Raw genomic sequence first — 12,924 nt, 5'->3', positions numbered from 1 at the left:
AGAGCCTCACATGTACCATCCTCCCACTAGTCAGGAAAGACTCAGTCACTGGAATAATTCTCCAACATCATCAGGATTAATTGCCTGCATGGCTGGGTCTACCCTGGCAGACTCGTAGGCACGGCAGGGAAGGGGAGCAAGTGGTGCCAACACGCTGGAAACGGGTATTGCGCCAGACCAACAGGTAACAGGGAAGTGTATTCCCCAGCCCAAAGCTGCTCTGTGTTCCCCATCAGCACAGTCTATCCTCACAACAGTCTAGTGACATTGGCAGGAGCATTATCCACCTCGTAGAGATGGGAAACAGAGGCAGAGAAAGAGCATTAACTTTGCTCAGTTGGAACAAGGCTTCAGCCCAGGCTCCTGAAGTCTTAGAGCAGCATCTTTTTGCTCAGAAATTCTGCAGTAAAAAGAAAGCCTTCTGTTAGATCTCTCCACTATCCTCAAGGTGACTGGTTTCATTTGGAAAAAAAAAGAAAAAGATAGGAAAAAACCCCTACCATGCCCTAGGGGATAGGCAGTTGTTTAGGGAAGCACAGGCAGTAAGACAAAAACTGTGTTGGGAGGAAAAAAAGCATGAGAAAGCTGAATAAGATGAAGACAGTAGCAAGAATTAAGGTTATGTCCTGACATGAAACAGGCTGCTACAATATCTGAAAGAAAATGACGTGTAGGAAGTCTAAATACAGGATTTGATGCTGTAACACCATAGATTGCTCAACAGCTCCTGTTTCAGAGCTGCCTATTAGTGCAACCCAGGATGGGTCCTTGCTGACCCTCCCAGGAATCCCAGAGAAATCATCTGGCAGGAAGGCATCACGCTCACACAGTGACAGCAAGCACTCCCGGAGCTGAGCAGAAATCAAGTCTCCAACAACCACATGGGCAAATTGAAAACAAAATATAAAAATAAAATAACTTGTAATTAATAAGAATGAGGAGTTAACAGAGGCCTACAATCTCTAATCAATCTCTTGGTGCCTGGCCTGCTCTAACGATGAGCCCCATTGTTATTTTTGATTGTGTGTGCAAGAGTGCGAGACGGCTGCTGGAAGAATAGCACTCCATCAAAATTGTGATTTCCTTCTCCCCTCGAGACTCATCAAGGGTGAGGAGGAGGAGAGGGGAGAAGAGAGTTGCAAAAAGAAACAAACAGCTAGAACACGCTTCTCAGAGAAGGAAATAACTGAAACTGCGGGTATGCGAAGCATGCAGACTCAGATTCAGAGCTCCCAACAGTGTTGTCAGCTTCAAGACGGAAAAAGAGCACTCAAGCGAGTAAAAGTAATCCCTGTATTAACCATCCTGCTCATTCTGAGACGTATATCATTCACGGGTGTGCCCTGGCCAAACTGATGCTAAGGCTGCGCTGCAATCTCAGTGGACTGGACTCTCTCCGCACGTTTAACCACACGAGTTTTGTCTCCCCCGCTCATCCAGCAGTTTATCAGCGTCACTCTGTTTGAAAAATAGCCTCCAAGTTCCTTTTTATTCAATCCACCCTCATTTCCCTCCTCAGGAAAAGAGAATTAAGCTATTACTTCTCGTGTGCATAGCTGCCCTATCATATTTTACACACCTTGTCAATATAAAGGCAACAGGACAGCAGGGTACACAAGCGATGGGGCAAGCGACAGAAGACTGGGAACTTAAAAGTGATGTCTGTCCTTCCACTGTACCCTTCTTTCATACAAAGCCTTTATCCTTTTCACCCCACTATGTTCTGCCTCTGCACCCACGGTGAACCACATCAGAAGCAACTGTTCACTTTTCAGATTGCCTTGAAGTTTGACAGTGACAGTTCCCCTTATAGATCTGCAACTCTTTAGGTAACTCCTTAAAGAGGTGTGCATCAAAGACGGTGTGTGCGTACTGGCTGTTAATTTAACAGGTTGCAGAAAAGCTGTTGATTTTATTACCATATTACAAATCCAACAGGACACCAATAAAGGTTTTATTTTGCAGCAAAAAGTGCCAGCCCAGCAGCTGGCAACGTTCTCAAGCTATGTCAAGATGCTTCTGGTTTTGTTTGCTGCCTGCTATCTTGGGTATTCTCTTTGAAGGCATAAAGCCTACCAACTTGGGGATGCTCTTCAATGAACTACCGCTGGTGTTTGGGTATCCATTTGATAATTTTGACAGAAAGTAACAACATGGGTGACACGTGGAAGCGGAGAGAATTCTGTACTCTGCAAGGGTGGGCTCCGAGGATATAGAAGGTATCTGTCTAAAGGCAGCCTTTTGGCCAGGACTATTTATGAGCTCAGACATATAACACTACTGTGATACTGGAAAAGAGTTTGTCTGTTTTAACTTCCTTACCAACCAGCATAGACCCAAATAACTTATACATGTATTACTGAGAAATCCGAGCACTCCCTTCTGAGAAAGTAGAGGAATCTGAAACCAGAAAGATTTCAAACACTGCCAGATTTGATGTAGCTGTTACGCAGGATCAGATCAATTGCCTTTTCAGGCCAGGATCCTATCAAGAAAGTGACCAGCACCACATTCATGCCACAACAGTGGAAATACTTTACCTGAAGCACAGTGAATAATCAAGCACAGATTGCTCTCTCCGAGCACTCTTCTTGCTCTCTCTTCTTCACTCAAGTCTTCATTCCCAAGTATTTCCAGCGGATGGAGTTAAATGTTGCCAGGTACAGCAGCAGCAAAACCATATGTAGACACAACCCCAAAAATAAGCATGAGAATTTTCTTCCTAACCTCTGTAGTAAGAGGTTGCTTTTACACCCCGAAGCAGAGAGCTCTGCATGTCCCTACTTAAGGTAAATGTAAATATTTAATGTAAAACTAGGTATTATTATTTGTCCACAAAGATATCTTACCATTTTAGAAAATGTACTGAGCTCCTGCTCTCAGCAGTACCTTGAAGCCATAGGGTCTATAAAATAAAAGGATTTCCACTCTTTTAATTTTAAATTGATTGGCTTCAAATGCGTTGGCTGGGACTGTGTCTTTAGGCACACAAAAAGAAAAAGCCCATGATTTAATTTCTCTACACTGTTTGTTCATTTGTACAAGTGTCTCCAAATCATCTCCTCTTCAAATTTGACCAGTCTTTCTGTTTACCAAAAGACGTTCTTTGTCTGAAACAATTGTCATTGCCTTTCTAAAGACCTCATTTCCTTACTCTCATTCAGGATCTATCCTGAGACAAGGGTAAACAGCACGATGTACATACGGCCAAGCAATGACATCCTGATTTGCCACCGCTTAGTTCCAAGTTGGCTAAGCTGATTTTGAGGCTCCCCAGCAGTGTTTGTTTGTTTTAATAGATACCTTTAATAGATTGTTACAAAGGGAGTCAATGCAGTTCTTGGATATCTCATGGGTGGGCTGGCCCATACACACCAGTCAAGCATTACACAGAACGTGAAGTTGTGTCATGGCCTAACGCATCTAATGTACCAGCAACAGAATATGAAACTGTCAAGTGCCCCAGTAACTATAATACATTACATCCCACAAAAAAGTCATCAGAAACTAAACTCCTGGTGAGGAATCTGTAACACCCCTTTTCACAGCATTTAATTAAAAGAATAAAAAAGAGCAAACAAGTGAGAGCGAGCTGTGAAGTCTGAGATGCGCCTTGCTGCCTACTCACTCACACACAGAGGATCTGAAAATCACTGGAACATCCTTCAAGTTGATGAGCTCATCTGTTGCATCGATAGAGATCGCCAATAAATACTGATACGCTTTCATTGGAATTCAGTGCTCATTTACAGATGCAGTCATTTCTATTTGCAGCATGGCACTGTGATTAACCCTTTCATTGAAGCTGTAATTCCAATTAATGTGAATTGGCTGGACACATACAGCATGTAGATAATAAGCTCTACTACAGTCACAGCATACTTTGGTCAGGAAAACCAAGCACATCTTTCATCTTCATTTAGCTTTGAAGGGGTTACATTACAGTAGCTCCTATTGCATCCCTGCTATTGAAGCCTCACTGAAAATTAAATGCCACCAACAGTGCTACTGAAATATGCTCTAAAGTTTACAGGCAAACTACAGAAGCTTGTAAAGTGCCAGGGGACTTCTCTGGTTTAATTATATAGACCCTGTTCCATAAATTGCTTGAATGGAATAAATACAAATAGCATTCCCCGCTTTGTGACCTTTTTGGGTTAATGAAACGCACACAAACACCCACAGTCTGCTATGGCTCAGAAATTCCACAGCATAAACACACAAGCTCACTGGAAGCCGTCGTCAGGATTCAAGCCTTGGTACATACATGACAACCAGCTGCCTGGACTAAGCAAGGAAATAATTTGTTGTTTATATTCTACTGCTATTCTAAGTTGCAGACGGTGGGAACTGCCTGTGATTTACTGAACAGGGAGAAAGAGTCTGAGATTTTGCTGTTTAGGCTCTATCTGAAGAGGTGTGTGAGGTAAGAGAGGCTGAGGAATTCCATGAATTAATAAGCAACCCACCCTTGGCTTTGGGAAACACGAGATCTGCTCTACCTGGCGACACTCACCTCCATCCTCCAGACATACTTGGGAATAAAGGCTTGAGTGAAGAAGAGAAAGCAAGAAGAGGGTTTAGGTAAAGGAATCTGTACTTAATTATTCACTCTCCTGCATGTAAATTATTCCTATTGCCATGACATGAAGGAGAATTTGATCCTTTGGAGACAAACTACTGAGATGCCAGCCAGTTCTTGTTCATGTGGCCAGTATGCAATTTTCTCATGTTTTCTTAACTTTCTCCAGGTATGCCATCTCTCCTACGACGCAGAAAGACCTGCTAGTCGTATTGTCTGGCCATGGCATCCAACAGACATCTCCAGGAGTCTGCTGAAGTTTCATTCGCTAAACAGGTGTGAGCACAGGCCTCTGGAGGTATCAGAGCTAACAGCATGCCACCATCTCAACAGAGAACCGTTTTCAGGATTCAAGGACAGTACCTTAAAACCAACAGAGTTATTCTCCTCCCTGGACACTGAGCTTTCTTTTCTTGCTGCCATTTGTCTCGGTTAGTCCAGAAACCTCATAAGGCCAAGTAATACAACTGTTTTGGCAGTATTTTCCTACTTTTACTAAAGATCCTAGGGCTGTCTTATACTTACCCTCACTTGTTTAATTTCTTGGGGTTTTTTTTTTGTTTTTTTTTTTCTGAGGCTCTAAAGTTGCAGAACAGGAAAATGTTTGTCCTGTTATGTAAAGAAACAATACTGCAGCAATCCACATGCGGCACACAGCCATAGGTCTGCAGAAACAGAACTTCTCCAGTTCCTGCTTGTAGAGTTCCCTCCTGTATCAAAGGCCTCCAAAACCCTCATCCTTCTAATAAATGAGACTCACCCCAGGGGGATCAGTGGGAGGCAGGTATGATTTTAAGTGCCAGTTGTGTTTGCCACTGAGAAGGAGAAAGTTATCCCACTGACCTGCAAACTTGGGCTGTTGACACCTGAACCAACGTAAAGATGGAACTTAACAGCTTGGTGACTTTAATGTCACACCTCAGTTCTCTAATGCATCAGCCCAACTGTGCTAGCTGGAAGGTAACGCAGAAGAAAAACAGCACCTATCTAGCTACAACCCAACCTCAGACCACCTAGCTAGACCAATAAAGGTATCAGACGGAGAGAAGACAGACTGTTATTGCTACTCATCTCTGCTGTTCACATAAATGGCACTTCACACACAGAAGGATGAGTTGCTGCTCAAAAGGGATTCCAATTTACATAAAGACAAGATGATGACATGCAGACAAGCTAGAGGATAGCAAAGATAGTAAGGGCATATATCTTGTAGTGAAGTAAGGATGAAACCTTGATGGTTACATAAGGTTTTATTGCCACGGCGTATATAACTGATAATATAAAAAGGTGAAGTGCAAGGCCAGATACCTTAGGTATTATGCATATATAGTCTCTTCTCTTTACTCCTGACTTTGATATATAAGTTGGAGACGAGATGTCAAATCTTCTCAGGTAATTTTTTAAAAGAAGAAAGGATCTTTACCTCCCTCATAAGGAACACCCTGTCACATAGCAGGAGGGCAGTGATTTTCCAGTCTAATCACTGAGAAAGAGCAAATATATTCCGGCATGCTGAAAACCATGAACCCAAAGAAGCAGGTGCAGCAAGGGGTGCACAGACCTACCTTAAAAAGCAGGCAGTCCCCTTGGTGCTCAGCGTAAATGGAGGTGAGTCGATACTGGTTCTCAGTCGTGATGTCGATCTGGTACCCCGTTAGTGTGTAGCAAACCTTGCGGAACTCCTGGATCTTGGTCTGGAAAACTTCTTTCAGACGCTGGTTTTTTAGTTCTGCACTTTCCACTTGCTTCTTCAGCTCTATGCAGGGGAAGAAAATGGGTACTTTGTTATGTGTCATCAGCACAGAGCCCTTGCGCCGTATTTACAGTGCTAGCCAAACTAACTGAATTGAAAAGGTTAATTAAATTTTTAAAAAGTGAATTAAGCAGGCAGAGTAAAGAAACAGGCAAGCTAGATTCCTATCCTCCTGGCCCCGGCAGACCAAAAGACAATAAACTGGGGAATAAGGAAAACAGACATATCTTGATGGGATGGATTTTCCTTTTGCACAGCCAGACTTTTAACAACGTACTACAACATTCAAAGCTATAGCATCCATTTCCCCACATGCACGCATCTTATTTTCTATACGGAACCCAAAAGAAGGGTGTTACACTACATGAAGCAAGAAAGTGGAAAAATGGTAAGAAATACACATCTGTATGGTTGCATCAGGAGGAAGCTGCCTCTAAGGGAAACCTCCAACATACTCTTGATTTGACTATAAGTGCTTTGATCTCAAATTGACACACTGCTTAGGAATCCCTCAAGATTTGGGAAGGGGCTTTTATTGTGATAAAAAGACCAAAGAGTACCACTGCCTCTTTGCGTTTGCTACCTTAACTGGACTAGTCCCTAGAAGAGAGGTCCTGTGAGACTGCCTGCCACTCACCCTCTATTTTATTGTTACAAAGGGAGCTGCCAGCACTGTGAATCCTTCAAGAGGATACACAACAATTACCATGAATCTTTCACCCAAGGTGCCTTCTGAGTAATTAAACCTCGATTTATCCCCCCATTAATTACAGAGATTGGCTTTACTTTAATATACACTAGAGATGTCTCCCAAGTCAGCCTGTTTTATCAACACTGCAGCCCAGGGTTAGAAAAAAACCCTGACTCTTTCTAACAGCAAACAAATAGACTTCCTCACTCTGATACCTCTTTGTCATACTGAGGTTTAAGGCTTTGTCTGTGCTGTGATCAGAGACGTAACTCCAGCACATGTAGGCCATATGTCTTTATTTTAGCTAGTTCAGGATCCAGCAGTAGGACAGCAGAAACTTCAGTCTGAGGTGACTGCTTAAGTATGAAGGAAGGTTTTTGGCTGGGCTTATACAGCCCATGCTAAAGCATTATTGTTTCCCAAGCAAGCTGGAAAAGCTTTTGCTTGAGTATTTGCCAAAAAGCGTTTCCGTCAGCCTCCCAAGCGTAGTGCAGGCAGAACGTAGGATGGTAACCGCAAGGCCATGGACTTGCCTGTGATTCACCTCTGAGCAGCTGCAAGTGCACCAGGAGAACGTGAGTCTCCTCTTACCTTCTGTACTGCTTTAGTTAGGTGCTCCGGGTGGGACAAAAGGATAATACAATGTGTTAAGTTAAAGCGCCTTAAATGCCACTGAGGATGCACTTGCTCAGAAGTACCTTGGCCTTAATCCAATTCAGCTTAATCCCCAGGCAAGGACAGGAACTCTTTAATCGTTAAAGAGAACTACATGTCCCTTTACTTCTGTGCATTGGGTTTGCGTGGTGGGGTTTTGGTAGGGGGGACGGGGGCTGCGGGGGTGGCTCCTGTGAGAAGCTGCTCGGAGCTCCCCCGGCTCGGAGCCGGACCCGCCGCTGGCCCAGGCCGAGCCATCAGCGACGGCGGTAGCGCCTCTGGGAGAACTGATTTCAGAAGGGGAACCTGGAGCGGGAGGGGGATTGGAATGTGAGAGGAACCCCTCTGCGGGTACCGAGGTCAGCGAAGAAGGAGAGGAGGAGGTGTGCCGGAGGAGGGGATGCCCCCGCAGCCCGCGGTGAGGCGGCAGGCTGTCCCCCCCAGCCCACGGAGGGGAGCGGGGGAGCAGATGCCCACCTGCAGCCCGGGGAGAGAGGAGCCCACGCCGGAGCAGGGGGATGTCCCCCAAGATGGCCGTAACTCTGTGGGAGAGCCCGTGCTGGAGCAGTCTGTGCCTGAAGGACTGCAGCCCGTGGAAGGGGCCCACGCTGGAGCAGTTCGTGAAGAACTACAGCCCATGGGAAGCACCCATGTTGGAGAAGTTTGTGAAGGACCGTCTCCCATGGGAGGGACCCCATGCTGGAGCAGGGGAAGAGTGTGAGGAGTCCTCCCCCTGAGGAGGAAGGAGTGGCAGAGACAAGATGCAATGAACTGACCCCAACCCTCATTCTCCGTCCCCCTGCGCTGCTGGGAGGGAGGGGGGAGAGAATTTGGGAGTAAAGTTAAGCCCAGGAAGAAGGGAGGGGTGGGGGGAAGGTGTTTTTAAGATTTGGTTTTATTTCTCATTATCCTACTCTGATTTGACTGGTAGCAAATTAAATTGATTTGGGTTTTTTTTTCCCCAAAGTTGAGTCTGTTTTGCCTGTGACCATAACTGGTGAGTGATCCCTCCCAGTCCTTGTCTCGACCCACGAGCCTTTCATTGTATTTTCTCCTCCCCATCCCAAGGGGGAGGAGGAGTGAGCGAGCGGCCGTGTGGTGCTTTGTTGCCAGCTGGGCTTAAACCATGACTTTCCAAGTGAGAGCATCCACACAGGGAGAGTTAACGCTGGCCAACTCCTTACCTTCAGTTAATTCAGCTCCACCTTCCTGAGCGGCTTGTGGCGATGATGTACAAGCAAAGTATTTCCTTTACTCCAGATCTCCCCCCAGCTGTATCTTGCTTTATCAAGGGGAGCAAGCCAGTCTTGGGGAACATCACCAGTTTGTTCATTAAAACACTGCTATAGAGGGAACCCCCCAGTTTCTGGGGGATGTAAGGTAAGTAGAGTACCCAAACTCTGCTTACAAGCCCAAAGGGTTGTGGCTTACACACTGCCCCTTCTCATGAGGTTGAAAAGGCTGTGCCTTTCCTGACCAGCCACCTTCCCATTCATACCAAACTCATCACTGTGTGATTAACTCAACACTTCTTGGATCGTTACAACTTTTTCCCCATCATCTCAGCTGGGTCTGGTCTTTGATTAATCAAGTAATCAGCCTCTGAAATCAGGAGGTTAATTGGCAGCTCTGACCTCAATATTCTCAGAGTCTTCATTCAGCTATGCAACTGTTAAGTACAAAATCCTATATATGAAAGTAAAAACTCAGTGACCATGTTGCAGTGGTAAATAACATTTCGCCACTGTCAGAGACAGCACTGCCTTTAATATATCGCACATGTCCAACAGCGATATTTTTTTTCCTAATAAATGCAGCCTAGCCTTGGAAAAGTAAATCTGCCTTTTCCTACCGCATCTTGGAGGCTGCCTTTCCTGACTTTTATAACTTTGGAGGTGGATGGCACCCTAATTCATGAACTCCTTGAACAGTTTTTGTTATTCATGAAGAGTTAGCGCCTTTTGCACTGTTTTGTCTCTCAGACTGGTACTGCTAATGGCCATCGTGAGCATCCTCGCACCCATTGGGTTGCAGACTTAGCACCCACCCAAGAGCACTGGCCTAGTTACACTACAACCCTATGAATCTAGAACAGCAACTAAGTGACGGCAACTGCTTTCCTCCACTACCCTCAGGGTGAAAAAGGAAAAACTGACTACAATCAGTCTTTTATGCAAGAAACCCTGAGTTTTTCAATTTAACTGAAGGACCAGCAAGCCTTCACTCCTGACAATGTGCCCTCACCTCCTCCCCGCCGTTCCTCCTGGCCCTCTTTCCAGTGCCTGCGGCAGTTTTGGTGTATTACCGCGTCAGCCCTCCTGGCTGAAGGAATTCATCTGCAGGAAAAAACCTTATCTCCTTGTTAGAGATGCCTTGTGTCAGCCACTGGCACAAGGTGCTGAACTCGGTAACTGCTAATGTAGATGCAGCCGAATGTGCCAGCACCAGCCAGGGACGGGATAAAGCCTTGTCATCCCCTCCATGGCTCCATTAGCAATTCCCTAACAGTGTTTCTTTAGCTTGGGGATGGGGCAGAAAAAAACAAGCAGGCACAGAGACATGATAGGAATGCTTAAATTTGCAACTGCCCCCAGTGAAAGGTCTATTGAACCCTGACTGTAAAACAGAGATTGCTCTTCCTTTACGCCCAATTAAATTGCAGTCCTCAATAGGTCAGCTACAGCAACTGCTGATGCCCGCCTCCTGCAGTATTTATCCCGTGGAAACAATTCAGCTAGGGGCTATTCCCAGATTAACTCAGGACAGCATTCAGGACTGTGACTGCTCCCTGGCTTTCCGTTGAAGGCTCTGCCGACACAACCAAGAAGCCACATTGTGAGAAGGATTCACAGAAGAGTAACTTGATAGGAAAGTAACCTGAGACTTGAGAAACATAGGATTGGGATCCCACTGCTGAAACAAAGCCATATGAGACGCACTAGGATATTTTTCACAACTTCCCACTGCACTTCTGCAGGAAAGAGATTTCCTACAGGTTCTGTGTCATACCAGCCAGCCCCAGGCCAACATCTCGGATACTCTGGGGTGTCTAAAATGGCACAGGATGCCTATTTTTAGGCACTGGGTACCTATGTAGCCTCTCTACATCATGGCTCTGCCTGCATACGGCCCTGGCACTGCAGATTCTCTGCACCCGGAGAACAGCACAAGCAGCATGTGCACTGACTTGGGGACAGTAATTAATCTTTCTAATATTTCCCCCACCAAGTGAAGATGTTAAGCTAAGAGGCATTGTTTGCTCTGTGTCTGAATTCAAAGATGTGACGGCGCTAATTCTTAAGCCTCACCTAATACCACTAATTCCCGCCAAATTTCTAGCACAGTCAGGAGAAACTGATTTAAAAGTCATCATTTGCACAGAGTGCAATTCAGCGTATTTCAGAGCAATGTTTAAGGCACAGCTGTAGAGGCCACTGAACAGAGGGAAATCCTTTCAGGATGGGTCGAGGTGCATTAACAGAGCAGGTTTCTGATGACAACATTACTGTTTCTATCCGTTTTATCTGCCACCTACAGAACATCGAACGTCTTGATCCTTTAAGATCTTTCACAACATTTGGAGAATTAGGTTTAATTATAATTTTAAAAGACAGTGTTTGAAAGCTAGAATCCCTGTATTTAGAGTACCTGTTTGAGTTCCTGTGTTCGACTCTGTTACACTTGCACAAAACAGGCGAGAGAAGTTGCAGGTGTGCTCTGCAGAAGCCATGGATGGGAAAGTCACACCATAAACATCCTTCATCCCAGAGAAGGGACACCAAAGCATCCCTCACTGAAGCGTTAATGAAACAAATAAGAACTGAGAAAATAAGCGTGAGATTTGGCAGGCTACGCCTTGGTCAGGGATAATGACTGGCTGTTTACTTTGCCTGGAAAAAAAAAAATAATAAAGGAGGAGAACAGAAAGAGCAGGAAAATATACAGAAATCATACTGCCCCATCTCCTTTGTATTCAGGGCAAGAGTATGTACAAAGAGTTGCCCATCCTGAAGAGTTTGATGGGGAAAAAAAATCCTCACTGAAAAAAATCATTAATCTGTTACAAAATTAATATTGCCAAATGATTAACTTCCCCCTAATGATGCTGCTTCTTGAAACACCTTGTATTTTCACATACTTATGTTGACTTTAATGAATAATTCAAACTATTTTTGATAAATAAATAAAATATGAGTTAGGCTTTTTTGGGCTCATATTCAAAATGTCACTGCTTTTTATTCCATTGCTTTTACACTCCTTACATCTGAAAATGTTCACAGCTGCCTGGAAATACCACAGCTTCGGCTCTTGCTCCGAGTTCAGCTAGGTCAATCAATAGCAATAGCAGTCTCTAAACCAAAGAAAACCAAATCCACACTTAACCTTTTCCCCAGGGAAAGAGGAGGAAACAATGTGGCTCTCAGCATGCCAAAAGTGGCATGAAATTAAATGTATCACTAGTCTTTTCCAGGAAAACACAAATTTGTTCTGCCCATCCTCAAAGATGCCACAAGCCATGTAGTTGCATTAATTCAGTTAAGATCCTAGCTAATATATCTCTCTCTCAGAAAGGCCTGAAGTCCTTTCTAACTCTCCATTAAAGGTTACTTTCCCTTAGTAACATGTTTGGGGGTCACTCACTCCAACACACACAGGATAAAGTATTTACACATGAATTCCCATCCCTGCTGACCCTACCAGAATGCCTCAGGCAGATGCCACCCAACATTGCTATGGAGGATACTGTATTTTTACCAACCCTGCTCTATTTAAACAACAGGCTGCTTAGATTTTGTTTTCAGCCTACAGAAGGGACGCCAGTACCAACTTGTTCACATAAGGTCCATAATGGGAAGAGGAAACACTATTTTCTCAATTCCAAGAAGCAAGGCCACAATTACCCTTATTCTCTCCCACCTACGCAAGCTGCTTCTCTCCATTTCCATAATGCTGTACCTGCCATGCAATGTCACCCATCAATCACTCCCACGTGTACCCCCAAACTGTTATTTAATTACACTCTCCTATCGCACGTCTGTCCTTCCCATCCAACTCTCTGCAACTCTAACACCGCCCTTCCGCACCTGAAATCCTTCCAGTCATTCCCCTGTTCAAACCCCAAGCTGAAATCTTCTCTTCCAGCTCTAGTTTATGAGAAACAGTGTCTGAAAAGAGTTCTGTGATATTCTGTGAAGGACATAATATAAAAATAAATTGTATCGTATTAAATAAAGGCTAATAGAA

General features: G+C 44.6%; 1 protein-coding gene across 5 annotated transcripts in view; it reads right to left on the bottom strand.

The window, feature by feature from the left end:
- MAD1L1 (mitotic arrest deficient 1 like 1) overlaps window positions 1–12,924 on the bottom strand; it is a 379,577-nt gene that overhangs the window by 86,775 nt on the left and 279,878 nt on the right. For all 5 annotated transcript variants that reach the window (XM_030002286.2, XM_030002288.2, XM_030002287.2 and 2 more), the window contains one exon: window positions 6,148–6,338. In XM_030002286.2, coding sequence (XP_029858146.1) covers window positions 6,148–6,338 — 191 coding nt within the window. The remainder of the gene's footprint in view (window positions 1–6,147; window positions 6,339–12,924) is intronic.

This window comes from Aquila chrysaetos, chromosome 25, assembly GCF_900496995.4.
Source record: "Aquila chrysaetos chrysaetos chromosome 25, bAquChr1.4, whole genome shotgun sequence".
Taxonomy (NCBI): Eukaryota; Metazoa; Chordata; class Aves; order Accipitriformes; family Accipitridae; genus Aquila; species Aquila chrysaetos.
Note: the sequence above shows the minus strand (reverse complement) of the source record. Positions and strands in the feature narration are given on the sequence as shown.